Source organism: Notamacropus eugenii, chromosome 5 (genome assembly GCF_028372415.1).
Source record: "Notamacropus eugenii isolate mMacEug1 chromosome 5, mMacEug1.pri_v2, whole genome shotgun sequence".
Lineage (NCBI taxonomy): Eukaryota > Metazoa > Chordata > Mammalia > Diprotodontia > Macropodidae > Notamacropus > Notamacropus eugenii.
In genome coordinates this window covers 247,403,018-247,430,021 of record NC_092876.1, presented here as the reverse complement: position 1 = coordinate 247,430,021, position 27,004 = coordinate 247,403,018, and the positions used below count along the sequence as shown (strand labels likewise).

The window sequence follows — 27,004 nt, the reverse complement described above, 5'->3', positions numbered from 1 at the left end:
TTATATTTAAATTAAATATTAAATTAAATTAAATAATTAAATTAAACTTAAAAATTTGCAAAGAACTTTATAAAGTCTTTGATGATTATGCCCTCACTAAGAATAATTTTATTCTTAATCTCATTCTTCATCTGGTATTCTTACCTTTCCTTCATCATTCAACATTTACCTCCACTGTCCAAGCAGCCTGACCTTTTTATACTTTCATTTTATCCTTTCCCTCCAGGCAACCTAATCCCTTTAACTCCCCATTTGCTTCTATCTTGCCTTGCCCACACTTGCCCATAAAACTTTGTTGTGGCTCTATACAGAATGGAGCCAATCATTGTTTGCCCTTTACATTTCCTTCCAATTATGCTCTCCATAAGGTCTAATATCCTAATGAAACAAATTCGCTCTGGTCTGTTTAATCTAACTAAAACTCCTTCCTACCATCTAACTCAGACTTCTCATTTTATCCTTCGTCAATTTTAAAAGTTAACTCAGTACTTTAGAGCCATTTAAAAAAACAAACCCAAAAAACTTTGCCCTCACGTTTCAGATGAACTCTTTTCATTTCTAAATGCTCCTATTTGTTGCCTTCTCTGTTACTTTTCACTTTAAAAAATGCTATTTTTCCTCTTCTACTCTTGCCTTCAATATGTAACTAGCTACAGATAACTAGTGATGATCAGGACATTGTCTTTAGAAAACTTACGGACCATCTTTTACTCTCATTTTGTTTTCTTTTCCTAATTTCTATGCATATTGGCTCACCCAGCCTCAGGTAATCAGAAAGAGGGAAATCATAAAATTGCTTTTTGGTGGTAGTACTTATAAAGCTTTAGCTACTGAAGCACTCAATAAAAATTTCTGTGATTCCTGCCCTCTATCCCCCCTTCTCCACCATGCTTCACCATCTTTTATTATCTTTGAGAGGTAACTTGGCATAGTCAAGTCATGCCTCTGACATACTGGTCATATGACCCTTGGCAAAGTTGCTTTGTCACTAGGAAGTGCTTCAGGAGGTTCTCTCTGGCCTTCGCTAGTAACAGGAGGCCTTACTTTCAAGTTCCCTATACCAATGAAATCCCAGGTTCAGTCTCTATCCGTCCATCATTAACATGTTTTCTGAAATTTTTTTTCTCCCTTTGGCATAGCAGTGTGGTGTAGGGGAATGGGCACTAAGCTTAAGCTGAGGAGACTGGGGTTCAAATCCTGTCATTGAAATAGATTTCCATGTCTTTCATAGAATGAGACCATAATAATACTTGTACTATCTACTGTACATTGTGATTGTGGGCAAAGTTTTGTAAGTTTGAAGTGCTACAGAAATGTAAGTTGTTCTGATATGGAACCAAGAGCAACTATATAACACAACAAGGCTTTTTTCGACCTAACTTGCTCTCTGCTCAAATAGTAGTCTTGTGTATTCATCATAGAGACAGTCTGTAGAGAAGTCTACAGCAGAATTTGTCTTGGCCTATCAATCATTTAGAACCCTTTAAAGACAGTGTTTGAGGACAGGGTGGTGGCAATGGCTCCCATTGCAGTGTGTTTGTAAGCTCTTCCCTCACAGGAGCTGTGGGGCTTTAAAAATGACCTTATAGAGAGATCTGACCTGAAGGTGGCTTGGCCAGATCAAGAGCTTCTCAAAGCAATCCCTTTGAAGAGAGGCAGTTTCAGTAAAACTGCCCCCAAGTTACCTATTGCTGAAGACCAAACCAAATGTAGCACAATAACCTCATTGAATGATTCCAGGGTGAGATGCATGAAAATATTCTTTCTGTCAGTGGGAACCTGATTTCCAAGCTTCCCCCCCGCCAAATGCTATAATACTCATGATTCTTATCACCCCCTCCTTAATAGAAAAAAAGAAAAGTCTGGAAGGAGAGTAAGAAAAACAGAAAGGCAGGTGCTTGAGTGCATGTACTTGTGTGTGCAAGCACACATTCATGCATTGCAACAACAAAGTCTTTATTTGAGGATCTCATTGCACTTAACAAGTGAGGCCAGAATCAAGTGACTGAACTTTAATTCTTTTAAAAATCCCTTTGTTTTTTCCTTTAAGGTAATATAATACCAGAGCACCACAGATTCTTAGGAAGATCCCATCTAGTGATTTGGCATTGAAAATTCAGCTCCCTCCATTGATGAAATACTTGTTTTATTGAATCTTGAATACATTTGGAGTCCCTGACACTATTCACATTAATTGTAAAAGGCATATAAATATCTCTTATCTCTTCCTATTTCACTTTTTTATTTTTCTGAGGGGAACTTTACCAGTTAAATCTGGAGTAGGGTTTGTTTGTTTTGGTTTAGGCTTTCATTTAATATGTATTTTGAGTTAGCTACTCAACTGAAAAAAAAATTCCTTCAACAACAACCACAAAAGACCATTCCTGCCATTGGAATGAAAAAAGGTTCATGTCAGTAGACAACTCAGGTATGTTTTGGGTGTATATTGGATTGTGATTTCTTAAGAGGGAACATTCTTATTTGCTGTGGCTCATTGTTAACACTGACTGCCATTCTACATTTGTTCAGAAATCCCTATGATTTGGGGGCAGCCAGGAAGGAAGTAGGGTGGAAACGTGGGATTTCATCAGTAGGAGAACTCAAGGCATGGAAACTCCTTCCACTTGTCACATATTAAGAACTCTTCTTTAAGGTTTAGTTTTAGAGAACCACATGAATTACAGAAATTACAATGACTTTCCTATAGTCACATTGCCAGTGTGTGTCAGAACAGAGACTTGAATCCAGGTCTTTGTGACTCTAAGACTGATCCTTTATTTTATCAGGACAGCATCTCCAAATTATGATGATAATTCAGCTGAATTCTTTAACAGCCAAAGTGGATAAACTACTCTGAGGACTTTTGTGAGCTATGACTCTAGTCATACTTTTAAGTTACTATGTAACGTGCCAGAAGAGATCATTTTTTAGATAATAAAATGATACAGCCTGGCTCTCCAAAATACCAGGACTGAGTCATGGTATTCGGTATAAATTGGTTGCCTTTCCAACTAGCTAGCTTGGGATAGGATGGTAGTGTGCTAGACTGGGTCTGCCCTAGTGGGAGGGATCAAGGGTCAGGTGGATTTAGCTCATCTCATTTTCTCCATTGTCCCCAGAACAAAGGGGAAAGGGAGAGGTGACCTGCTATTGTTAGAATTATCGTTTTAGGAAGATAGTCTTTACATCATGGGCCCAAGCCTGAACCTTATACTGTAGTCAGATGAGGGACACAGAGAAATTCTAGTCCAGGAAGTTCCCTTGTCATTAAATGTCCTCTATCTTCAAATTAGCTGAATTAGTAGGTACTTTTAAATAGAAGGTCCCATGCTAGGACCAGGGCTCTGCTTTACAAAGCTGTACTTAAACTGCTGCAAGGTGTTGAAGTGGATAGAGTGCAAGCATTGGAGTAAAGAGGACCTGAGTTCAAATGTAGCCTCAGAACCGTAGTAGCTGTTTGACCCTGGGCAAGTCACTCAACCCTATTTGCCTTAGTACCTCATCTATAAAATGAACTGGAGAAGGACATGGCAAACCACTCTGGTATCTTTGCCAAAAAAACTTTAAATGGGGTCACAGAAAATTGGACATGACTGAAAAAACTTGGGAACAACAGTCAAGCTACAGATGGAATTATGGGAATTGAGTGAATTACACTGACTCCATCTTGTGATTCAGTTCTGGATCTAGAGCAGTTTCCTTTCTATTCAATTATGGATCTAGTCCAATTTCTATCTTGTGAGAAAACTTTATTCAATTATGGGAATTGTGAGAAAATTTTATTTCACTGTTTGAACCTTGAACCTAGCCCTGCATGTCTCGGAAGCTGGACCGCCTCTACTTGTTGCTTAGAGACCCTTACCTAAGGACCTAGATAAAGCTGACCAGAAACCCAGTCAGATCCAAAGACTGACAGAAGGAGTTTTCTCACATTTACTCATCTCAAGCAACTCATATGTCTTATCTGAAAACTGATCCCATGCTTATCAGTTATTATTTCCTTGTGCCTTGGATTGAAAACAGACATTTGGTGGGGAGTGGGACACCTCTTTTTCTGATTTCAGGGAATATCACTTGTTCGGTCTTCCCCTCCCAACTTGGAAAATCCCTAATTTTTCCTTTAGTTAGAAATCAAATTATATCATCTTGTATCCTGGTTTATACACTGCTAATTGCTTTTTTTAATGCCTAAAAATCTGCCTCCCCCTGTATTTGGGGTCCAGTGCCACCCTGAGGAGACCTGGTCCTGATTTGTTCCACAAAGAACAATAATTTCTGTGCTTTCACCTCTATTAAATCTTTTTTTTTTTTTTAAATAACTAGATGGTACAGTGGATAGAAAACTGGGCCTGGAGCCAGGAAGACTTGAGTTCATATGTGGCCTCAGATTCTTACTAGCTGTGTGATCTTGGGCAAGTCACTTAACCTCTGCCTCATTTCTTATAAAATTAAGATAATAATAGTAACTACCTCTTGGGATTGTTGTGAGAATCAAATAAAATAATATTTATAAAAGTGCTTGCATAGATCTTAGTACACATGAAGCACTTAAAAAATGTTCATTCCCTTCCCTAAAAGTTTGTCCCCTGCCTCCCCTTTTTAGGGGAACTATGATTTCACTGGTATAGGAATGTCCACGAAGGAAACTCAAACTAATTCACATGGGCTCATACTCTGTAGTGTATAGTTTTGGAGAGTTGTCTAGGACACAGAGAGTCTGAGCAACTTGCAAGGGTCACAGAACTGGTATGTCTTATAAGTAGGATTTGAGCCTGAGTCTTTCTCATTCAAGGCCACTTCACCATTAGTTAAATCTCAGTGCCTTTTGATTAAACTTAGAAATTGTAATTTTAAAAGCACACAAATCAGATTCAGGATAGCTGGTGGCATATGGATAAAATGCTGGGCCTAGAGGCAGGAAGACTTGAGTTCAAATCCTGTCTCAGATACTTACTGTGTGACCCTGGGCAAGTCACTTAACTTCTGTTTGTCTAAGGTTCCTCAGTCGTAAAATGGAGCTAATAATAGAATCTCCCTTCTAGAATTGTTGTAAGGATCAAATGACATAATAACATCAAATGACCTTAGGGGAAAGTGTTTGGCATAATGCATGGCAAATAATAGGCACTGCATAAATGCTTTTTCCCTTTCCCAGATTGGTTTGCTTATGGCAGTCCATGAAATAATTTCTATACTTTTGGGCTTGCAGTTGTAAGAAATGTCTTTGCCCTGTGTCTTGATTTGTCTAGTCTTTGTCTTAATACTAGACATTTCCTTATAGCTGGCATTTATATAGCATTTTAAGGTTGCAAAGTGCTTTGCAAATATGATCTCATCTGATTCTCATAACAGCCCTGGGAAGTAGATTCTGTTATCCTGTAGCAGGAAGGACCCTGACACATCCAGGATGGTTTGCTGGCACAGGTTCTTAGATCTGCTTTTCTAAAAGGAAAGCAACTTTTGAAGAGTCGACAATCTTCTTTAATCATATATACCCACAGAGGAAATACAAATGGAGAAATAAAGACCAACAGACAGGGCTTGTAACTATCTGACCATAAGCAATACTGACGTCACAAATCAACAGACAGATCCAGCTGTCTGACCATTACATACATACACAGTTACCAGAGACAGAAGCACCAACTTCTGGGTTGTCAAAGCTGGGGGGCTTCTTAATGGTTATCTAGAGTCTCATCTGGCACACGAACCTTATTCCAAAGAGTAAGCCCCAAAGCAAAACCTTACCTGAGAGTATATATAATATACACTTTTCAGAGCTGGAGGGCATGACCCTCAGTGACCCAGTGCCTCATTATCAATTAACAAAAGGTGTGGGACTTCCTATAAAACAAGCCTCCCCTAATTAAGCTACCCTTAATGGGCTCCACCTGAGGCCTATTAATGGGGGGAAGATCTTTAACTTTCATTAACATTACATATCCCCATTTTAAAGTTGAGGAAATTGAGGCAGGAGAGGTTAAGTGACTTGCCTAGGGTCACACAGCTAGTAAACGTCTGAGGCTACATTAAAATTTAGGTCTTTCTGACTCTAAGCCTGGTGCCCTACCCACTGAACCACCTAGTTGCCTCTTATGCCAAGGATCATTTGGTATTACCCATTTTGGAAAATTACCTTTCTTAGAATCTAAACTTTACAGGTTAGAAAAAAAATCAGGACTACCTCAAAATGGACAAAACTGATCACTTTAGTACAGAGAATCTTTAAATCTTATCACTAATTAAAAAATTAGTTCGTGATGGTAGGATTGATATTAAATTTCTTCCAGTCAAGCACTTATTCTAAGACTATCTTTGTGCATTATTGACAGTGTAAGTGATTTATTCTTCCCACTCAGTGTATAGAGTCAGTGAAAAATTCACCCGAACCAAATGTTTGTTGTCATGTAGATAAGACTACAAGTTAGATCTGAATCTTTCTTTTTCAATCGGTTGTGTTGGTATTATGTAGATATAATCTGAAACTGTTCAGAAACATGCCTCACAAATGAAATGTTAAGTGGAAAGGCAGACCTTATTTTTGTTTTAGAACTAACAATCTGAATATTACTTTTAAAGGTAGTATGAATCTCAGACTCAAGACAATCTCTTAAAGGCAGTTTGCTTTATCTCAGAAACATTGAAACAAAGTATATATACTATGTTATGCTGATATTTAATAGAGATTTACATAGTATGCCACTGGGTTTGCCAGAGGTTCTTTACTCATTTGTCCATTGTGTTGGACTTCCTTGACCACCCTAACTTATGTTACTAAATCTCTTGCTCAAGTGATTACTCAGGGTCTTCCCAATCTTGGCAGAACCTAAGGGAAGCCAACTTTCACATGTATGAGCTTCTGTGGAATCATTTCTCTCCTTTAGGAAGAACAGAGAGCCTTTTCTTTAGCTCTAGTTTACAAATATTTGAGGGAATAAATACCAAGAAGGAAGAATTACTTAGTGTGATACACAGGGTTGTAAAGGGGGAATGGGATGATCTAAAGAAATGGAAAATTTAAGACTCGAGAAAAATTGACTTTATTACTTCACCTTTTGAGAAATTATAAATTACTTTGGATGATATAAAAGGAAAATAGTTGTTAATATTCTATATCAATATGATATGTTCAGTTTTATTTATAGATAATTCTTTGCATAGGCTGCTAAGTTAAGAAATGGGGAGAACTTCGAGATCTAAAACCCTCTTTTGAGAGATGAGGAAACCAAGGTCTATAAAAGTAAAGGAACTTGCTCAGGTTTCTGGAAGTACTAAGTAAAACTGGGATTTGAATTCAGGACCTTTGACTCTTGTATACCACATAGTTGTACCCTAAAACTATTTTAATCTGGGACTGAGAAGCAGTGAGGAACAGTGGAGCCTGGTAAAAAATGAAATTTCATTCATGAAGATATCAACTACATTCTAATAATGAATTAGAACAATAATTATTATCTTTTTCAGTTGTGTCTGACTCTTTGTGATCTCATTTGGGGTTTTCTTAGCAAAGACATTGGAGTACTTTGCCATTTCCTTTTCCAGCTCATTTTACAGTTGAGGAAACTGAGGCAAATAGGAGTTAAGTGACTTGCCCAGGGTCATACAGCTAGCAAGTGTCTGAGATTTGAACTCAGGAATATAATTCTTCCTGACTCCAGGCCTGGCACTCTATCCACTGCACCCCCTGATTTCCCAAAATTATAACTTATGTTTACTCATCTCTGTGTGTTGCAGCCCCCAGCAGAAGGTGGTAAGTTCCGATAAACAGGAATTGAATTTTGTTTTGTCTTTGTCTCTTCCATGCCTAGCACATGGTAACACGTTTGTTGAATCTAGTCTTTCAGAATCTTCATTCAAGGGCCAATGTACCTCTGAAAGCTTCTCCTTTTCCTCCTATTTGTTGATGTATTTCTCTGTCACCAACTTACTTTTATGTACTTTGCCTTGTACATACTGAATCCTTTCCTCCCCCCTAGGGTGTAAGGGAAAGGGATTTTTACTTTTGTCTTTGTACTCCCAGATTCTTGGACAGTATGCTTCATAACATAGGAGACATTTATAAATGTTTACTATATTAATTGTTCCTTTTCATTCATAGAGGAAAGTCAGTTTTCATTTATTTGTGCCAAGGGAACAAAGAAACAGTCTTGATATGAGGATATCCTTTTTTATCCTTGATAAAAGGTTAGTCCTAAACTCATCTATTTTGGGGTTTGAAAGAAAGTTTTGTGATTTTGTTCTGTTTTTTTTTCCCTTTTTCCTTTCTTTCCCTTTGCTCCCTTCCTCAGGACTTAGCACAGTTCCTAGCCTGTAGTGCTTGATAAATATTTTTTGGCTATTTACATTTGAATATAAGCATTTCTGATGTTGGAAGAAGCATCTCCCCTCTCTCGCTTGCAATTTTTTTTTTTATGAGAATACACAAGATAAGCAGGAGTGAATGGATTGTAATTACATTATCTCTTCCCCCACCTCACCCCACACCCCCGCTCCAGTCAAAACCACCAAAAAACAAAACCCACCCTCTTCTGAATATCCCCATTTTCCTATAAAGCACCACCATCATTCTTAGCTTCCAGGTTCCCAACTTCCCCATCCTTGACTCCTTTTTTAGTTGAAACTTTATTCCAGTGATCTCTTAATTGCCAAATTTTATGGTCTTTCACCAGTCTCCATCATTCCTGATCTTTCTACACACTGAACACTACTGATCATCCTTTCCTGACACTTACTCTCTCCTTTCTGCTCTCATTTGGCTCATCTCCTACCTACTGGACTACTCCTTCCAAATCTCCTTTCCTGGATCACCATACCTGTGGGTATATCCCTAGGCCTTCTCTTTGCACATTCTCTTGTTTCTAATGATTTATGGGCCCAGATCTATCTATCCATCCATCTATCTAATCTTTCTCTTGAGTTCCAGACCCACAATATGAAGTGCCTATTTAAAAGTAATTCTTATAGATGTTTCAAACGCATTATGTCTACAAGAGAACTCATTCTCTTCCCCTCTTCTGAATTTCTTAATTTCTGTTGAGAATTCTGTTGAGAATCTCATCACTTAAACATTCAACTTTGGCCCTATCTTTCACATTAATCAATATTTGTAGGTTTGTATCAACATTCTAAAAACAAATATGCTAATAATTCTTTACATGTTTTGTGAATCAATTTCAGATTTTCCTATGGATTCTAGCAACGGAAACTGTAGAGGTGCCAGCAGTGGTGAGTAACTTATCTATTGAACACTTGCATTCTGATCTATTAATTTTTCTTTTGACTAACAACATCAAAAATAAGTGAATTCTCTTTTTTTTCAAAGAGTCATTTTTATTGAAGCCAAAAATATACTGTGTGAAATGGCCAAGAGTTTGCTAACCTTGCAACTCTGGGCTTGAGTAGTCTGAGGCCAAGTCTATGGAAGGTTGGGGTGGGAGGGTTTACATCAAATGTCCTTGTTTTAATGGCATGTTTCATCCTCTCCTTAAAGAGCTGTATGGCACAATTGCATTTTAAATGATAAACCATTTAACATTATTTTGTCTTGAGAATATATTTGGATTTCCATGGGCTCTTTTTTTTAAAGCCCTAACCTGGTTGGAAGACAAAGATCATCATGGTCAGCATTAGGACATGCCTGGAAGTAGGACATCAATGAATTTTTTTTTTAACAAAGCAATTAATATCTTTTGACTACATGGTAATATTATTGGAGTGGCCAATACTGACAGGACTCTGTAGGTTGCATGTTGTGGGGTGGGGAGGAATTCAGACTTGTCATTTCATCAGGGTATGGAACACCTGGTGTGGAAATTTCTTTCACTGATGCAGGTCATCATCTTTCTCAGAGAATTGACTAGGGGCACCTAAAGATTAATGAATTTATTTGTGACTAGTGTGTGTCAGAAGCAGAACTGGAGTCTTTTAGACTCCAAGACTGGAAGTTTCTTCACTTGCCTGTATGCCTATCCTCAACTTAATAGTTCTAGATAGAGAATAAAGAGATAGTGTCATATAATTGCATAAGCAGAACAAATGGAGTCAGCAGCCCTGAGATCAAGTCCTGGCTCTACCACAACAGTATGTAACCTCACTTAGCCACGGTTTAGACACCTGCAAAATAGATTTAATAATACTTTCATTGCTGTCTACCATAGGATCATTGTGAGGATAACATATATAAAATGTTTAATATATATAAGCTATCATAAGTTTCTTCAAAATGACACTATGAGGTAGGGGTGTTTTCAGGGGAGTTCTCCCCCACCAATTAATTAGTATAACTTTTTTCCCCTAAAGTGTATGCATATGTGCATTCACATTGCTAAAAAGTGGCAAAACTCTTGATTGGTTTCCAGTGATTGGAATTGCCTCCAAGATGGTCTTGGAATTTATTGAGGACAGATTCTTGTTGAAAGAGCTAATGCTGAGTTTTGGCATATAAAAGAACAAAGAGTATTCTCAGCTTTTTTAAAAAAAACTATTTTGTTTTTTCCTGTACACTTTTGTTCTGGAGTGGGGGTGGAGGGTGTGGGGAGAGAAGTAGAACTCTGGGGAAAAAAAGGCCCAAAGATTTGGTGAAAACGCCTAAGACCAGATAAGCCATCTCTTTATATGTTAACATAAAGGACTCCCCTCATCTGATAAAAAATAACTTTGTATTTATTTATCTGTGTTCATGTTGTTTTCCTCCAGTGAAATGTAATATCCTGGAGGATAAAGATGGTTTCATTTTTTATTCTTTGTATGCTTAGCACCTAGCAGGTGAGTGAATAAATGAATGAATGAGAAAAGACTTAAAATGCTGGAGTTACAGAAGGAAAAAGGAAACAATTCCTATTCTCAAGGAGCTTATACTCTGATTGGAGGAGACAATACATAAGAGAGTTTAGCTGCAGAGTGGTCAGAAAGGCCTGGAAGTCCTAAGGTCTTTCACTGACATTGCAGATGGCAAGGTTTTGGGGTCCTCAAGATGCATCAGCAGATGAAATGGTAATGAAGGGAGAGGTTCTGGGGTGGGAAGTAGCAGCAGGGCAGATGGTAAGAGTTGGTGCACCTTAGGACAAACTGGCAAGCAAATGGTAAGGGCTGGTGGGCCTTCCTTTCTTGAAAGCTTTAGCTAATAACTCTCTACTCAGTGTGAAAAGGGGTGAGCAGCTGTGACTCTCCTCCCACTTGCCTCCTTCAGAGCTTGGGGTCCAAGTTGCTTAGGGTCAGCTCTTGCCTCCTGGGTTACCTATGGGGTCTGGATAGCTCAAGAGTCAGGGGAGGGGTGGGTGAAAGGAAAGCAGGCATGAAGGGCACCCTACCAGCCTCTAGCCAAGAGGTAAGGGGGAGCAGGAGCTAATATGATGCTTTAATAAATGTTCCTTTAATTGAATTCAGTTGAGGAAAAAGGCTCCAAAGGCACTGCTCCTGTCACTGGCCATAATACCTCTCCTGTGGACTGCACCAATCTGTTTGACCTGAAGTTATGGTTGGAATGGGTCTCAGAGTGATCCTGCAGCCAAGCACATAGGCATAACCACGGTGACAAAGCAGCAGTCCAACATATATATCTCCTGTAACAGTCCAACATTTTTTTTAAAGGATCTGAATCACTGGCACCATACTATGTCAACCTGTAAAGGCTGCACAGTGGCTGAAACAAGCCCAAATGCAGACTGCGTCTCTCTGTGTTTACTGTTCTGGATTTATAACGTTATCCTTGGTCCCTGATGAAATGCAAGTGATTAAAGACAAACAAACTTCTCTCCATCTTGGTCATGAAATTTCATGGGGACACGTTCACATGTTCTTAACAAGAATATTTGAAACTGAACTGCATTCAAAGAAAATCTGAACTTCATTCAGATTAAGCTCTGGGGAGTAAGGAAACAGGCCAACATGGTTGTGATGAAACAGGAAATATCGAAGCTGTAAAAATAGTGGAATCCATACGAGCCCTTTCTTTTTTCATTTAATTCTAAAGAGTTCAATTGTCTTCATAGAGAGTTCTAGAATTAGACCTTCCTTCGCACTCTTGGTTAAGTTATATTTTATCCACATTCAGATGCCTGACAAAAAATGCAGTAATGTCTTTAGGGAGAATTAAAAGAGAAAAGGGGGCTCACTTTTCAGTTGACCCTAAATTTAATGAATACCTGTGTTTTTGAGTAATGGGCCTGTACTGTTTTGTATTTGTGAGTTAAAACAAAATTTAAGAAGTGTTCTATATCACCGTCACAATAAGGAATAGGTACTCTCTAGGTGATAAAGCAATGAGAATCTTTGTTTTATGCCATAGATGCAGTACTCACTGGATATACAGACAAGGGCCTTGGAGAACAACTCATTCAAAGGTTTTTAACCTGGAACCCATTTGGGGTTGATTTCATAGAGTCTGTGAACTTAAATGGAAAAAAAAATTCTTTATTTCCACTAACCTCTTGGCTGAAAAGTTCACATTTCCTTCAGCTATGAAGACGTAACCAAGTATATTCTGAGAAAGGGAAGGGGAACAGGCATTTAGTTAATGCTTACTGTGTGCCAGGTACTAGGCTAAGTGCTTTATAAATATTCCTTCATTTGGTCCTCACAACCACCCTGGGAGGCAGATTTTGTTTATGTATCCTCGCTAAAGTGAGGCTGAGAAATGCTAAATTACTTGCTTCAGGTCACTTGACCAGTAAGTGTCTGAAACAAGATTGGAATTCGTTTTTGTGGTTGTTCAGACACTCGTTCACATATGATTCTTTGTGACTCTATGGACTATAGCACACCAAGCCCTTCTATCTTCTGTCTCTTGAAGTCTGTCCAAGTTCATGTTTTTTGTTTCCATGAGATTTGAACTCAGGACTTCCTAAAACTTCAGGCCCAGCACTCTATGCACTGTGCCACCTAGCTGCCTCAGAAAGGGTCCAAAGGCTTCAAGCTGCCAAAGAGCCCATGACATAAAACAGTTAAGAACCCCTGAGCTAACTGAACCCCTTCATTTTACAGATGAGTAAACTGAGGTTCATAAAAGTGAAGTGATTTTCTTGAGGCCACATAACTCAGCAATTGTGACTTCAAATCTATTGCTGTCTCCCCTTCCCTCCCCTTTCCTTCCCTCCCTTCCTCTTCCCTTCCCTCCCCTCCCCTTTCCTTCCCTCCTTTCCTCTTCCCTTCCCTCCCCTCCCCTTTCCTTCCCTCCCTTCCTCTTCCCTTCCCTCCCCTCCCCTTTCCTTCCCTCCCTTCCTCTTCCCTTCCCTCCCCTTCCCTTTCCTTCCCTCCTTTCCCCTCCCCTCCCTCTCTCTCTCTCTCTCACTCATACAATCCCTCCTGAGACCCATCTCTATCTCTTCCACTCCCTGCTCACCCCTACAGTGGCATAGGTGATTCATTCTCCTAGATCAATTGCGCTAATGACAGGATTGCCCCCTGTACCACCTCTGTGACCTCTGAGAGCAACTGAATTTGCTGCAGGTCTAGTTATCTCTAGTTACCTTCCTGTTGTATAGCTCTACATGGTTACTACCTCTTTTGTAATACATGCTGCTGACTTTGGTGGGCGTAGCAGCTCCCACACAGTCCCTTAAACGATGAGCTCCTTGAGAGGAGGGATTGTCTTTTGCATTTCTTCTTATTCCCAGCAATTAGCATAATGCCTGACCCATAGTAGGTGATTTATTAATGATAGCTGACTGACAAGACTATTCCTTTATAGGGAAGGTATTCATTATCTCTCTCTCTCTCTCTTTGGTGCAAGTACTTGGTGACCATCTCCTCCAAGTAACTTAGGCAAATTTTTCCTCCTTTGAAAGAAGAACCAATTTCATGATAATTAACAAATACAGTTAACATCAAGATTATGGTTGTGAATGGGCAGCTAGGTGGCATGGTGGATAGAGAGCCTACCTTGGAGCCAGGAGACCCTAAGTTCAAATCTGACCTCAGACACTTAACAGGTGTGTGACCCTGGGCAAGTCACTTAACCCTGTTTGCCTCAGTTTCCTCATCTGTAAAATGAGCTGGAGAAGGAAATGGCAAACTACTCCAGTATCTCTGCCAAGAAAACCCCAAACTGTGTCACAAAGAGTCAGCCATGACTAAACAAGATGGTTGTGATCCAAGGATCAAGTATTTTCTCAGTGCTCATCTTCTGTCTAATCTCTGTGGCAGATGACATCCTAGACTTGTCCTCTACTCACTCTTAGCTCTGGCTTTGTGACACTGTCTTGTCCTGGTTCTCCTCCTACCTCTTCAACCAAGCCTGCTTTCTTTGCTGAATCCTCTTAACCTTATTCCTTTCACTAAATGTGAACATTGCTTAAGTTCTACGCTTTCATTCTTCTCTTATCACCTACTGCCCGGACTATGGTGGTAGCTTCTTACCTGGTTTCCTATACTCTAATCTCTCCCTATGCTACCCCATTATTAATTGCCAGATTAATATTCCTGAAGGAACGCTGTGATCTTATCACACTTCCTCCTTCTGATAAGGATAGCTTCTTAGCTTGGCATTCGGTCTTCCATGACCTAGATGCAGCCCGCCTTTCTTGCCACGTACCCTAGCACTTCCTTCTGCAAATCCTATATTTCAGCCAAAATGATGCATGTGCCATTGCATGAATTATTTGTACTGTGCCTTCCTGACTCTGTATGTATTTTTGCCCATGTGACCTTCTTCATGTCTACATATCTACATTAAACTTCAATGCTAAACTCAAATGCCACTTATTCTAGATCCAAGTTGAAATTCAGTCTTGGACACTTGCTAGTTTTGTGATCCTGGGCAAGTCATTTCTCCTCTGTATGCCTCAGTTTTCTCAGTTGAAAATGAGGATAATAGTAGCACCTACCTTCCAGAATTGCTGTGAGGATCAAATATTTGTAAAAATAATAGGGGCCTTATCAAATGTTTATTTCTTTCCCTTACCCTTCCATGATGGTTTCACTGATTTTCCCCACCTTGAGCAATAAATGATTACTTCCTTCTTGAAATTCATATAGTCCTATGAATATAATCTTTAAAATGCCTTTTATTTTGCCTTTTTACTTGTGTGCCATATCATTAAACCTTTAACTTGTGAGCTTCTTGGGCAGAAATATAGAGTTAGGAAGGCATAGCACAGATAACATTCATATGATGGCACATGCATAATTTTGGCTGAAATAAAGGATTTGTGAAAGGGAGTACTGGCATATATGGCTAGAAAGGCAGGGTGCATCTAGATTGTGGAAGACCGAATGCTAGGTTAAGAAGTTGTCTTTATGGGAAAAAGGAAATGATTAAAGGTTCCTGAGCAGGATAGTGATAAGACCCCTATATAGACATCCTGTCACTTCAGACAAAAATCATATACTACATTAAAATTTTAAAAAACCAAATACACCTATGTGATATAGTTCTGAGAACCTGAGTACAAGATGTAACTGGATCTCCATGATGTCAAACATTGGGATGACAAATAAGAAATGTAACCAGATTACATTCATTGGTATTTTGTGTTGTATGATATAGACAAAATTTCTAGATGTTGGAATGCACCTTTTTCAGTTTTCATTTGGATGTTTGGCATTGGGTAGAAGGCATACTGACTTTCTAGAGTTCGTTCTACCTTTTTGTTAAGCAACACTTTTGGAAGGTGACTGAAACATTTAGTCATGAAAGAAAGCTATCAAACTTATACAGCCTGTCTTAGGATAGTGTACATTCTAAATGACCAGAATACTTTTGAAAGGCTTGCTGTTACTTTGCCAAAAACATAAATCCCAATGGAAAATACTGAATTTCCTTTTCTTATTAATGTAATATTAGTCCTCTCAATATAAGAATTCCTTGTTGAAAGTTACAAATTACTCTGAATCAAATCGTTGGAGGTTTGCTTTTATAACTAAATTGAGCAAATATTATCCTTGCATTTTTAAGTCTTAGTATAATACTTTAGACTTTCCTGTCAGGTCTGTTCCTTTTTCCATATGTCGATGAATATGAAACAAATTTCATTTTAAACTTTTCCCCAGTTTATAATTTCAGGAAATTTTTAAAAATTAATATTTAATTAATTCTTGAATTAAATGCTGGGAAAATGAGTTATATAGCTTATATTACTTCTAAATTATGTCCCTTTCCTTTTTCTAGCTTGAATAAGCAGCCCATATCCTTATGGAGGGAAAACTGGTGAAAGATCAATCTTCAAGCTTGTGTGTAGATTTTTATTGCTGCTATTCTTGTCTCCAATAATCACCTTTATACTTATCTGTTTACTTGTTATTTGCTCCCAGTAAAATGTAAACTCCTTGAGGACAGGAACCGATTTATTTTCCTTTTCTTTTTATAATCCTAGCACCCAGAACAGTGCCTTACACAAAGTAGATGTTTGATAAGTTCTTGTTTAATTGAATCACAGTGGCTCACCTTTGCTGGAGAAGTAATTCTGCTTTTTGTTCTTCATAAGTTTTTCTTGAGATTTCTCCAGGTTAAAAAAAGTTTTATGCAGGAAGGGAATTCTGGTTTGAATAGCTGTTGCTCTGGTCACTGGACCATTTGCAGCCTTGCTGTATCAAAATCTAGATGGGCATGGGGTAGGCCTTAAGGGCTCTCTGTTGCGGTGGGCTATGGCTAAATCTAGATGAGTCCAGCAGAATTGGATATGACCAAAAAATTGATTGGTATGATTGTGCAGTCAACATACTTCTGTTGGTCACAAGGAACCATGGAAATATTGAGATCTGGTACTTAGAAAATTGTCATAAGATGCCACAGTAGATCAAGCTCCACTGAATCTTATTTATAGATCCATATCCACTTATTTCCACCTAGTATCTGATCTATTTAGTAAGGCTTTCTACATTCTTGACTCACAATTAAGGGGATGAGACTTCCATGAAATATTTAAATTCTTCCAGCTGGTGAGTCTATCATGTTCCTCCCCATTACTTCATTGTGTTGGAAGGGGGGTGCAGAACTTGTTTGTCCTTCAGTTTCAAAGAGGACCCGGGGCATCTGGCTGATGTCTTCACTTGCACGTGAGTTGGATTTAAGTGAGGTAGAGTTGCATAAAGTCATCAACCTGACTCTCTCTTCCTGGGTCATTGAAGTCCACAGTAGCCTGCTTCAGCCACATTTATGGCCATTGGAAGAAATTATTCTCATCTGCCCATTATGCCAGGGGAAGTCTTCACATTCTTGAGGTAGTCAAAATGAGAAAGAGGGTGGGTCACAATAACTAATACAGTACAACATCAATTTTCCTCAACCAACCTCAAGCCAAGATTTTAACTCATATCCTCTGACTGTACTACAAGGCCAGTGATTTTTAATCTTTTTTGATTCTGTACCCCTATCAGAAAACTATTTTTGAGCATCCTCTTCAATTTTATGAAGATTTACTTCTTTAAAAATTAAATAGTGATTTAATTGCTTAATTAAATTTAATTGCTTAATTAAAAAATTAAGTACTGATAATTATGTATGCTATGAAATATACAAAAATTAGAAATAAAAAAGAATGAAATAAAAATTAAATGAAATAATTTTATTCTAGAGTCAACAGGGAGCCATTGGAGTTTATTGAGTAGGAGAGTATAAAGATCAGACTCCTGTTTTAAGAAAATCACTGTGATAGTTATGTGGTGATTGGATTGGTGAGGGGAGACATGAGGCAGGGAGACTAATTAGGAAGCTGTTGCAATAATCTGAGCAAGAGGTGATGAGGCCCTGAACTACAATGGTTGCTGTGTGAATAGCAAGTAGGTGGATTGGAGAAAGATTGTGGTGGTAGAAATGAAAAGATTTGGCAAATCATTTAACGAAGAGTCAAAGATGACATAAAGATGACACATCCAGATTGTGAATCCGGATGACTGGAAAGATGGCAGTCCTTCCAGCAGTGACGAGGAAGCTCATAAGAGGGAAAGGGGAGAGAATATAATAAGGTCTGAGATGCAAATTTGCGATCTGACCATACTTAGTTACCATGGGCATCTCACCCTTTTTGAGGAAAGGGCAGGGTCTTACTCATCTAGTCTAGGAGCACAGAGTGAACCCTGTAATCACAAAGTAATGACTAGGGGTGGGTGTTGGGGCTGAGATAGATTGGAGGATGGCAGGAAAGAAGTTTTCCCAATGGCACTTGTGTAGGTGCTACTGTGACTGCTCATCAGTAGTTAGGTTATAACTGTTGTGAGGGATCCAACCCCTGCTTGAGTAGCAGAGAGATTGGGAGTTTTCACTGTGAAGGTTTGGGAGTAGTAATAAAGGATAAGGTTGTGTCATTGTTAGAGACACATTCCATAACTGGTCATCCCAGGGACATGGTTTGCAATTCATCTTCCTATCCTCTGATTGGCTGATCACACACACTGTGAAGTCAGCCACAGCCCTTACTTTGGAAACCTAAGCCTAGATCTTTGACTCTAAGGGCACAGGAGATTTTGCTGTCTTTGAAAAGTAAAGGAAAGAGAAATAGCTTTTGGGATTGGGGTGCAGAAGAATGTTTCCCTTACTGATTTTGGATAGCTCTATCTCTCTTTGCTCTGAAGATTCAGACAGGTATTAACATCATTTTGCAGTCAGGAGAATACTGTCATTTTCCACAGCATAGGTATACCCATAGGATCCTGAGGGAGCTCTGTAGCTATGGAAATTCCAGACTAAGAGACCTTTCTAGCCATTTCAGAGACAAAGAGACATCTCTGGGCCTTAGAGGGTGGGAATAAAGTAAAACCATTGAGAATAGGGGAAAATTGTGTAACAAGAGCTTGAATATTAAGATTTGGATATAGTGCATTTTAATTTAGACATATACATATGAAATAATTATGATGGGGTAAGAATTAAGTGGGATAGATAAAATGAATAACTTTATGGATTTGTACAATAAACCTTACAAGTTCATATATACTAAAAACTTCTAATATGCAATATATCTTCTCTCCTCCCCCCCCGATTCTTTTATTTTCATGATTTGCAATTGAATTCACAAATTTGGACATATTCTTCATCATGAGACTACTTTATCATGATGGATATTAAGTTTACCTTTTATGAAAAACTCATTTTTCTAACTTTGATTAAGTTTTGTCTATGATTTTCCCCCTATACAATACGGTCCCCAATCTTCCTGATAAATATATGTCTGCTATGATCTATTGCTTATTTTTAAACTTTGAAAAATATATCATTTTATTGTACACTTAAAAAGTTGTACATTGAAACTTATAATACAGTTCTGTAAAAAGTACTTATCATTGGAAGAACTACCAGCGAAAAGAAGAGGGTGTTACCTTTTTCAGTTGATCATTAGGAAAAGTTAGAGGAACAAACAAAAACACAATTTATTTTAAGTTTAAGAAACCTTTTCCAGGTACAAATTTTATAAATTCAGAGCCAAATTCACAAATTTCTTTGAAAACTAAATAAATATTGACTTGTCTCCAGCTATTTCATCAATAAACATTACTTTTTCCCAATCCACTGTATTCTACTCTTCGTTGTCTTGCCTATGACAAACTTTGTTTCTTCATAGCAATAGTTAACACCTGTTGGCTTTTTTTTTTAAAACTAGACATCCTGTTCTTCCAAATTCAAGACACCTATGCTACATGTAGAGCAAATAATAACTCCTCTAGTCGCTAAGTCCCTTTGAAGGTCTTGCTTGTTTTCTAGGAACTAATAAGGCTGTTTTTCAGCAAAACTTTGCCAATTCTTGGCATCTTAGGGTTTTTTTTTGTTTTATTTTCAACTGCACTTTCCTACGTTGTAGGCTTGAATGATCCTTAAAATGCTTGACTTACTCACACCAATAGCCAGCCATTACAGTATCTCTGATAATGAAGTATTCCCTTTGAACAACGAAGAGCTACAACCTTTGCACATTCCTTTGAATAGAATCCATTTTTACTACCGTGGAATTAAAAACACAACAAAAGAAACGTGTATGACCAGAAATCCAGAATTCAAATGGCAGAGAATTAATTAAAGGTGGGAATTCAGCTCAATCCCGTTTTCCTAGACAAAGTCTCATGTTTGACTCTTTAATAACAGTAAAGTTGTGTGCGTACATGACCATTGCTGTCATAAAATGAAACCATGTCAAAACCATTTATTCCAAGTCACCCACAGAATACTGTAGAGCAGTGGTATCAAACTCAAATAGATATGGCAAGTTAACATTATCTATGATGTATTGTATTTTTATTTATTTTGTTAAGTATTTCTTAATTACATTTTAATCTGGTTCCTGGAGCACTCACAAGTTTTCTTCTGAGAATATCATAAATTCTAGAATACTTGGTTTCAAGTCCTCTTTCCTGTAAATGCTGGCTATGTGAACATGGACAAGTCCCCCTTACCTCTCAGTGCCCGCATGGAACTGCTTATGACTATAAGTTTCAGAAGAACTGATTTACATTGATTAATCAGTGGGTGAATTTTGAAACTTGGAGCTCCCTGTACTTATGAAATCACACTTGGACTAGAAAAAAGAGGGCTAGATGTGTAGTAATTAAATGTCAAGCAGTGAGGGTATGGATAATAGGTACTATGGAAGGTTAGGGAAAGGAGAGAACTTTTTGGATTGTAATGGTAGGAAAGGGCTTGGAGGAGATGGAATGAGCTGGGCTATAGGGGAAGGATAAGATTTGGGGAAATGAATAAAAGGGAAAGTATTTCCAGGTAAGTTAATAGCATGGGCACAGACATGAAGACACGTTTGTATGGTAATAGTGGTTAGACCATTCTGGTTGAAAAAGAAGTAAGAAGGTGGTAAAATTAAAGACAGGCTCCTCAAATGTCAGAAGGAAGAATTTGAACTTACTCCAACAGGAAATATAGAACCATTGTAGATTTTTGAGCAGGAGATATAGCATGAGGCAAATAATATTTTAGTACATATCCTACCCTCCTTTAGGACAGGAACAGTGTCATTTCCCCCCTCTCCCCTAAATTTAGCCTAGTGTCTTATAGATAGCAAGCACTTAATTTGTTTAAATTAATTAATATGCTAGTGTTCTGCTGGATGGATTGGGTGGAAGAAGATTCTGGAGGTAGGTAGACTAACTAGAGGGAAGACTGTAATTAAATACAGGACTCCTAAGTGGTAACAGGAGAAAACAAAGGAGCAGTTGGAAATATACCAAACAGATGACTCATCAGGACTTGATAACTGATTGGATAGGAGAGGAAGGGATTAAAAGATAACCCAAAGAATATAAATCCAGGAAAACAGGAAAATGGATTGACAGAAAAATTGACAGAAAGAGGGAAATTACTTTTTGTTTCTGGAGAAGATAAGTTTTGTTTGGATCCAGGTATTTTTGAGGTGAATGCAAAATATAAAAGCAAAAATGTGTCATGGATGATTGGAAACATGAAATCACAGGTCCAATGAAAGGTGTTGTAGGAATCACTTTTTTTCATTTAGACACATTTTTTTTCCTGTTGAAATAAGTTTAAAAGTATTCTGTTCTTGAAAGGTGGTATAGTTTCATTAGACAACTGGCTGCCTCAGTAAAAAACCAAGTTGAAAAAACCTGCAGTGTCATTAGAAAAAGTACTTTTAAAAAACAGATATAAGAATTTGATACAAATTAAAATAATACAAGCTTTAGCTTCCAAAGGCAGAATTGCTTAGACTTGTAGAAAGAGCCTTTTCAGGCCTGAAAAAATAATTGGAGCCATGGACCACTTAAAAGTTCTATCAATGACTTGGATAAAGGCAAAGATGCCATGCTTGTCAAATTTGCAGACGATATAAAACTGAAGTTTATAGAGGGTGCTACCATACTATACGACAGTCAGTATCCAAAAAGATTTTGACAGGTTAGAACAGGGGTGGGGAATCTGTAGCCTTGAGGCCACATGTGGCCTTCTAGATCCTTAAGTGCAAACTTTTTTGCCTGAATCCAAGTACATTTTGTAAATCCAAGTAAAATTTGGATTCAGGCAAAAGGCCGCACTTAGCCGCACTTAAGGATCTCGAGGTCTCTGGTTCTTCACCCCTGGCTTAGAACAATGAACTTAATCAAACTAGAAGAAATTTAATAGGGTTCAAAAATCAGCTGTACAAATATAGATTAGAAGTATGACTAGACAACAGTTTGTGTGGAAATGAGGGGGAGTTTCAGTGTCTTGCAGACTCCATTGGATTCAGCTACTACAGCAATGAAAGAATCTATTCTTTCACTAAACAAGGCATAGTATTCAGAATGAGGGAACTGAGTCCCACTGATCTCTTCCTTCCTCAGCCTTATTCTGTAGTATTGTGTTCAGTCCTGGGCAAAACATTTCAGAAGAATATTGATAAGATTAAGAAAAACCAAATATAATGATCAAATTGGGAAGGTGGGGTTGGTGACCAAGTTCTGTTAGTATTAGTTGAAATAAATGGAGATAGAAAAAAAGAAGACTTAAGGGGTAATGGCTTTTTCAAGAATTTGGAGGATTGTTGTGTAGAGAAGAGATTAGACTTAATGTGCTCTGCTCCAGGTACAATGCATGGAATTTGAAGAAGATTGATTTTAGCAAAACATAAGGCAAAATTTCCTAAGAGTTAGAACTGCTCCAAAGTAGAATGTGCTTCCCTTCTGGGCTGAGCCAGACTCAAAACTGTCCCCATGGTGTTTCAGGCTAGAAATTGGAACAAAAGGAGATACTTGTAGGTCATTCAACTGTTAGCCAAAAGAGATTTACTTAGCAGGAGAAGGATATTCAACAAAGACAGACGTTCAGAATCCTTTGAACTTATTTGGCTAAATGAAAGCCAAATGCTTGGATCGATCCACCAGCCAAGCATCTGAGAGCCCCTCTAACTTCTCATGACTGCTTTATACCCAAGGGATGAGAAAGTGATCTTATCTATTCTCAGCCCCTGCTTCCCTGAGCCAACCAATGTTTGAAGAATATCTTGATACTTTTTAAAAGAAAAAGTAGCCTAACTTGTATAGGTGGGGGGAAGGAAGGTTAGAATATTGTTTCTGCCTTGAGAGATAGTGGCCTCCCAATTACTGGAGAGGTTCAAGCTTAGGTATGGTGCTGAGAGAATTCCTGTTTAGGTACAAGAAACACCCTTTTAGGTCTCTAGTATTTTGTAATTTTAGTCAGCATATAAATGACTGTAGTCTTTTTCCCTCTTCTGTCTGTACATGAAATGGAAAATGTTCAGGGACCTTGAATAATCTAAGGAAAGATTGGGATAAACTCAAAAGAGTTTTCTGTGGAAAGTTATGTCTTCTGTTCACCATGATGTTTAACAGTTTTTTATTAATGACTTGGTAAAGGCATATATGTCATGCTTATCAAATTTACAGATGATACAATACTGAGAGGGATAGCCAGCATGTTGTATAAATGGTCCAAAAAAAGCTCAACAGATTAGAATATGGGACCAGATTTAAAGAGATGGAATTTAATAGGGATAAAAATAGTCTTATGCTTGAATTAAACAAACAATTCCACAAGTAAAAGATGGAGTTGGCCTGATCATTTACCAGTTCATCTGAAAAAAAAATCTGGGGTTTTAATGGAATGCAAGCTTCCTATGAATCAGTAGTGCCATGTAGCAGCCAGAAAGACAAATGCTTTCTGGAATAGTGTACAGAAAGGAGGAGGTCTAGTAGTTTCACTTAGTTTCACTCACTTGTACTCTACTCGGATCATATTCTGTGTTCAGTTTGATGCCACATTTTGAGAAGGATGTTGATAGATTGTGGAGAGTCAAGAAGAGAACATTTAAGATGGTAAAGGGGTTCTAGATTATTTAATATGAGGACTGGCTGAAGGTACTGGAAGATGGTAGCCTAGAAAAGAGGAGACCTAGGATAAATATAATAGCTATTTTTAATGTCTGAAATGCCATGATAGAACAGGACTTAAACTGAAGTAAGAATTTTGAGTAATGGTAGAAGCTGCAGAGAAAGCAGATTTTAGCCCAGTGTAAGAAAACATTTTCTAACAATTGTTTATCAAAAAGTTGAATGGATTGCTTTGGAAAGTACTGGGTTCCTCCTCACTATCTTCAAGCAAAAACTGGATAACCATTTATATACTATGCTTTACAAGGTATTTTTATTCAACTAAAGGTTGCCCTAGATGGCATCTGAAGTTCCTTTGAATTTTGAGATTTTGTAATCTGTGTGACCCTGGGCAAGACACTTAACCTCCATCTGCCTCAGTTTTCTCATTTGTAAAGTGAAGATAATAATAAAACCTAACCCTACAGGTTGTTATGAGGATCAAATAAGAAAATATTTATAAATTTGCAAACTCAAAACCTCTTACTATTAGCATAAAATAATAATAATCCCTAATATATGAAAAAATTGAAAGCACTACAGATAAAATTCTCTTGCTAAGACAGTTTAAAAGCTACAATAAAAAAGAAAGATTGTAAGAGTATTTTATGAATTATAAATTTTCTTCCTGCACTTTTCTTGAATACAGACCCAGGGTTTGTTCATACTTGTGGGTTATTCACAGCAAATTTACATGACTGTGTGATGCTGCCATACAACTCCATTCTGATCAGTAAACAGTTTATAAAAGGCTTATGTGACTTTCCCATGGTCACAAAGCTAGCACATGTCAGAAGCAGGATCTGAACTTAGGTCACCCTGATTCCAAGGCTGTCCCTCTGTCTATTCTTCATGTTGCTCCTTATTTATGTAAATAACTTATAAAATATATGTAAAAACATTGCAACAGTATTTTTCTGTTGTCTAAGTGTTTTTATCCTGTCTTAATTCCTAAAAAAAAGTTTTATCCAGAAAATATTGCTGAATCCACATGTCTAACCTATCCTATGCAAGTTACTTACGTGTTCAACAAATTGGGCCTGCAACTAAAAAAAAAAAAAACCCTGGAAATTAAAACCCCCCAATTAAACACAAAAATAAAAATCAAAGGAGATTAATAAAAGTGAAAGTAATAAAGTCATTGAATTTATAAATAAAACTGGGAGTTAAAAAAAGACAGCAAAACACGTAAGCCATTAGGTAATTTGACTAGGGAAGACAAAAAACCAAATTACTAGTGTTAAAGGAGCTGAATTCACAACCAATAAAGAAATAAAGGCAACAATTAAGAGCTATTTAATCCACTTATTTGCTTATAAAATAGACAATCTAAATGAAATTGATATTTATAAAAATATAAATTGCCCCAATTATTAGAATAGGAAAAAGAACACTTAAATAACCCTTTCTTAGAAAAAGAAATTGAACAAGCCATAAATGAACTCCCAAAGAAAAAAACCCAGGACCAGATGAATTTGCAAGTGAATTCTACCAAAATTTAAAGAAAAGTTTCGATATTATATAAACTATTTGAAAAAATAGGTAAAGAAGAGATCCTATCAGATTCCTTCTATGACACAAATTTGTCTTGATACCTAAACCACAGAGTGAAAACAGAAAAAGAAGACTACAAACCAATTTCTCTAATGAATATTGATGCAAAAATTTTAAATAAAATATTAGTAAGGAGATTACAGCAACACAAAGATCACAAAGATCAAACACTATGACAAGGCTGGATTTGTATCAGGAATGTAAGGTTGGTTAAATATTAGGAAAATTATAGGCATATTGACCATATTAATAATAAAACAGCAAAATCATATTATTTCAATAGATATAGAAAAGACGTTTGACAAAATACAACATCCATTCATGTTTAAAAATACTAGAAAACAGGAATAAATGGAACTTTCCTTAAAATGAAAAGTAGTGCCTATCTAAAACCAAAGCAAGCATTGTCTGTAAGGGGATGAGCTAGAAACTTTTCCAATACAGTCAAGAGGGAAGCAAGAATATCTATTATCTCTATTATCATTTAGTATTGTACTAGAAATGCTAGCAATAGCAATAAGACAAAAATAAATTGAAGAAATAAGCATGGGCAGAGAGAAACCAAAACTCACCTTTGGAAGTTGGCATGATGGTGTATGCCTGTGAAACCTGGACAGTATGCCAGTGCCATATCGGGAAATTGAATTGCTTCCATTTGAATTGTCTTAGGAAGATTCTGAAGATCACCCAGTAGGAAAAGATACCAGACACTGAGGTCCTTTCTCAAACTAACTGGCCAAGCATTCAAACTCTACTGCAGAAAGTGAAACTCTGATGGACTGACCATGTTGTTTGAATGCTAAACATATGCTTGCTAAAAATACTGTTTTATGGAGAACTCACACAGGGCAAGTGCTGATCTAGTGGTCAGAAAAAGCCATGCAATGACACTCTCAAGGTCTCTCTTAAGAACTTTGGAATTGATTGAGTGACATGAGAGACACTGGCATAGGATGACCAGCCCTTACAAGAGAAGGTGCTACGCTCTATGAGCAAAACAAAACTGCAGGAGCTCAAAAGAAACACAAGATGGTCAAATTTAGACATTTCCATTCCAAATGTTCATAAAGACTATTTGTACCCAACCTATGGTAAGGCCTTCGGAGCTCTTATTGTTCTTAATCAGCCACAATCAGACATACTGTACCTTGACTCTAACATAATGATGTCATTTTGGTCCTCTTTAAGAATGAAGGACAATAACCAACAAACCAGATCATTTTACAGATGAGAAAACAGAGGCGAACAGGGTTAAGTGACTTGTCCAGGGTCACACAACTAGTAAGTATCTGAGGCTAGATTTGAACTCATGTCTTCCTGACTTCAGGCCCCAGACTTTTTCCACTATGCCACTTAGCTGCTTGAAAAATTCTCTAAATGACTAATAATTAGAGAAATATAAATTCAAACAATTCTAAGGTTTCATCTCACCCCATCAGATTGGTTAAGATGACAAAAAAGGTAAATGACAAATGCTGGAGGAGCTGTGGGAAAACAGGCATACTAATTCATTCTTGGTGGAGCTGTGAACTAATCCAACCATTCTGGAGAGGAATTTGGATTTTATGCCCCCAAAATTATTAAACCGTGCATACTCTTTGACTATGAAATACTGCTATTAAATCTATACCCCAATGAGATCAGAGAAAGAGGAAAAGGACCCAAATATACAAAAATATTTATACCAGTACTT

At 37.6% G+C, this 27,004-nt stretch overlaps 1 protein-coding gene across 1 annotated transcript in view; it reads left to right on the top strand.

Moving 5' to 3' along the window:
- The window catches only part of FRZB (frizzled related protein), a 49,093-nt gene that overhangs the window by 2,416 nt on the left and 19,673 nt on the right, over positions 1-27,004 (top strand). Inside the window, exon 2 of the mRNA XM_072612579.1 lies at positions 9,178-9,225. Within this exon, the coding sequence (XP_072468680.1) occupies positions 9,178-9,225 (48 nt within the window). The remainder of the gene's footprint in view (positions 1-9,177; positions 9,226-27,004) is intronic.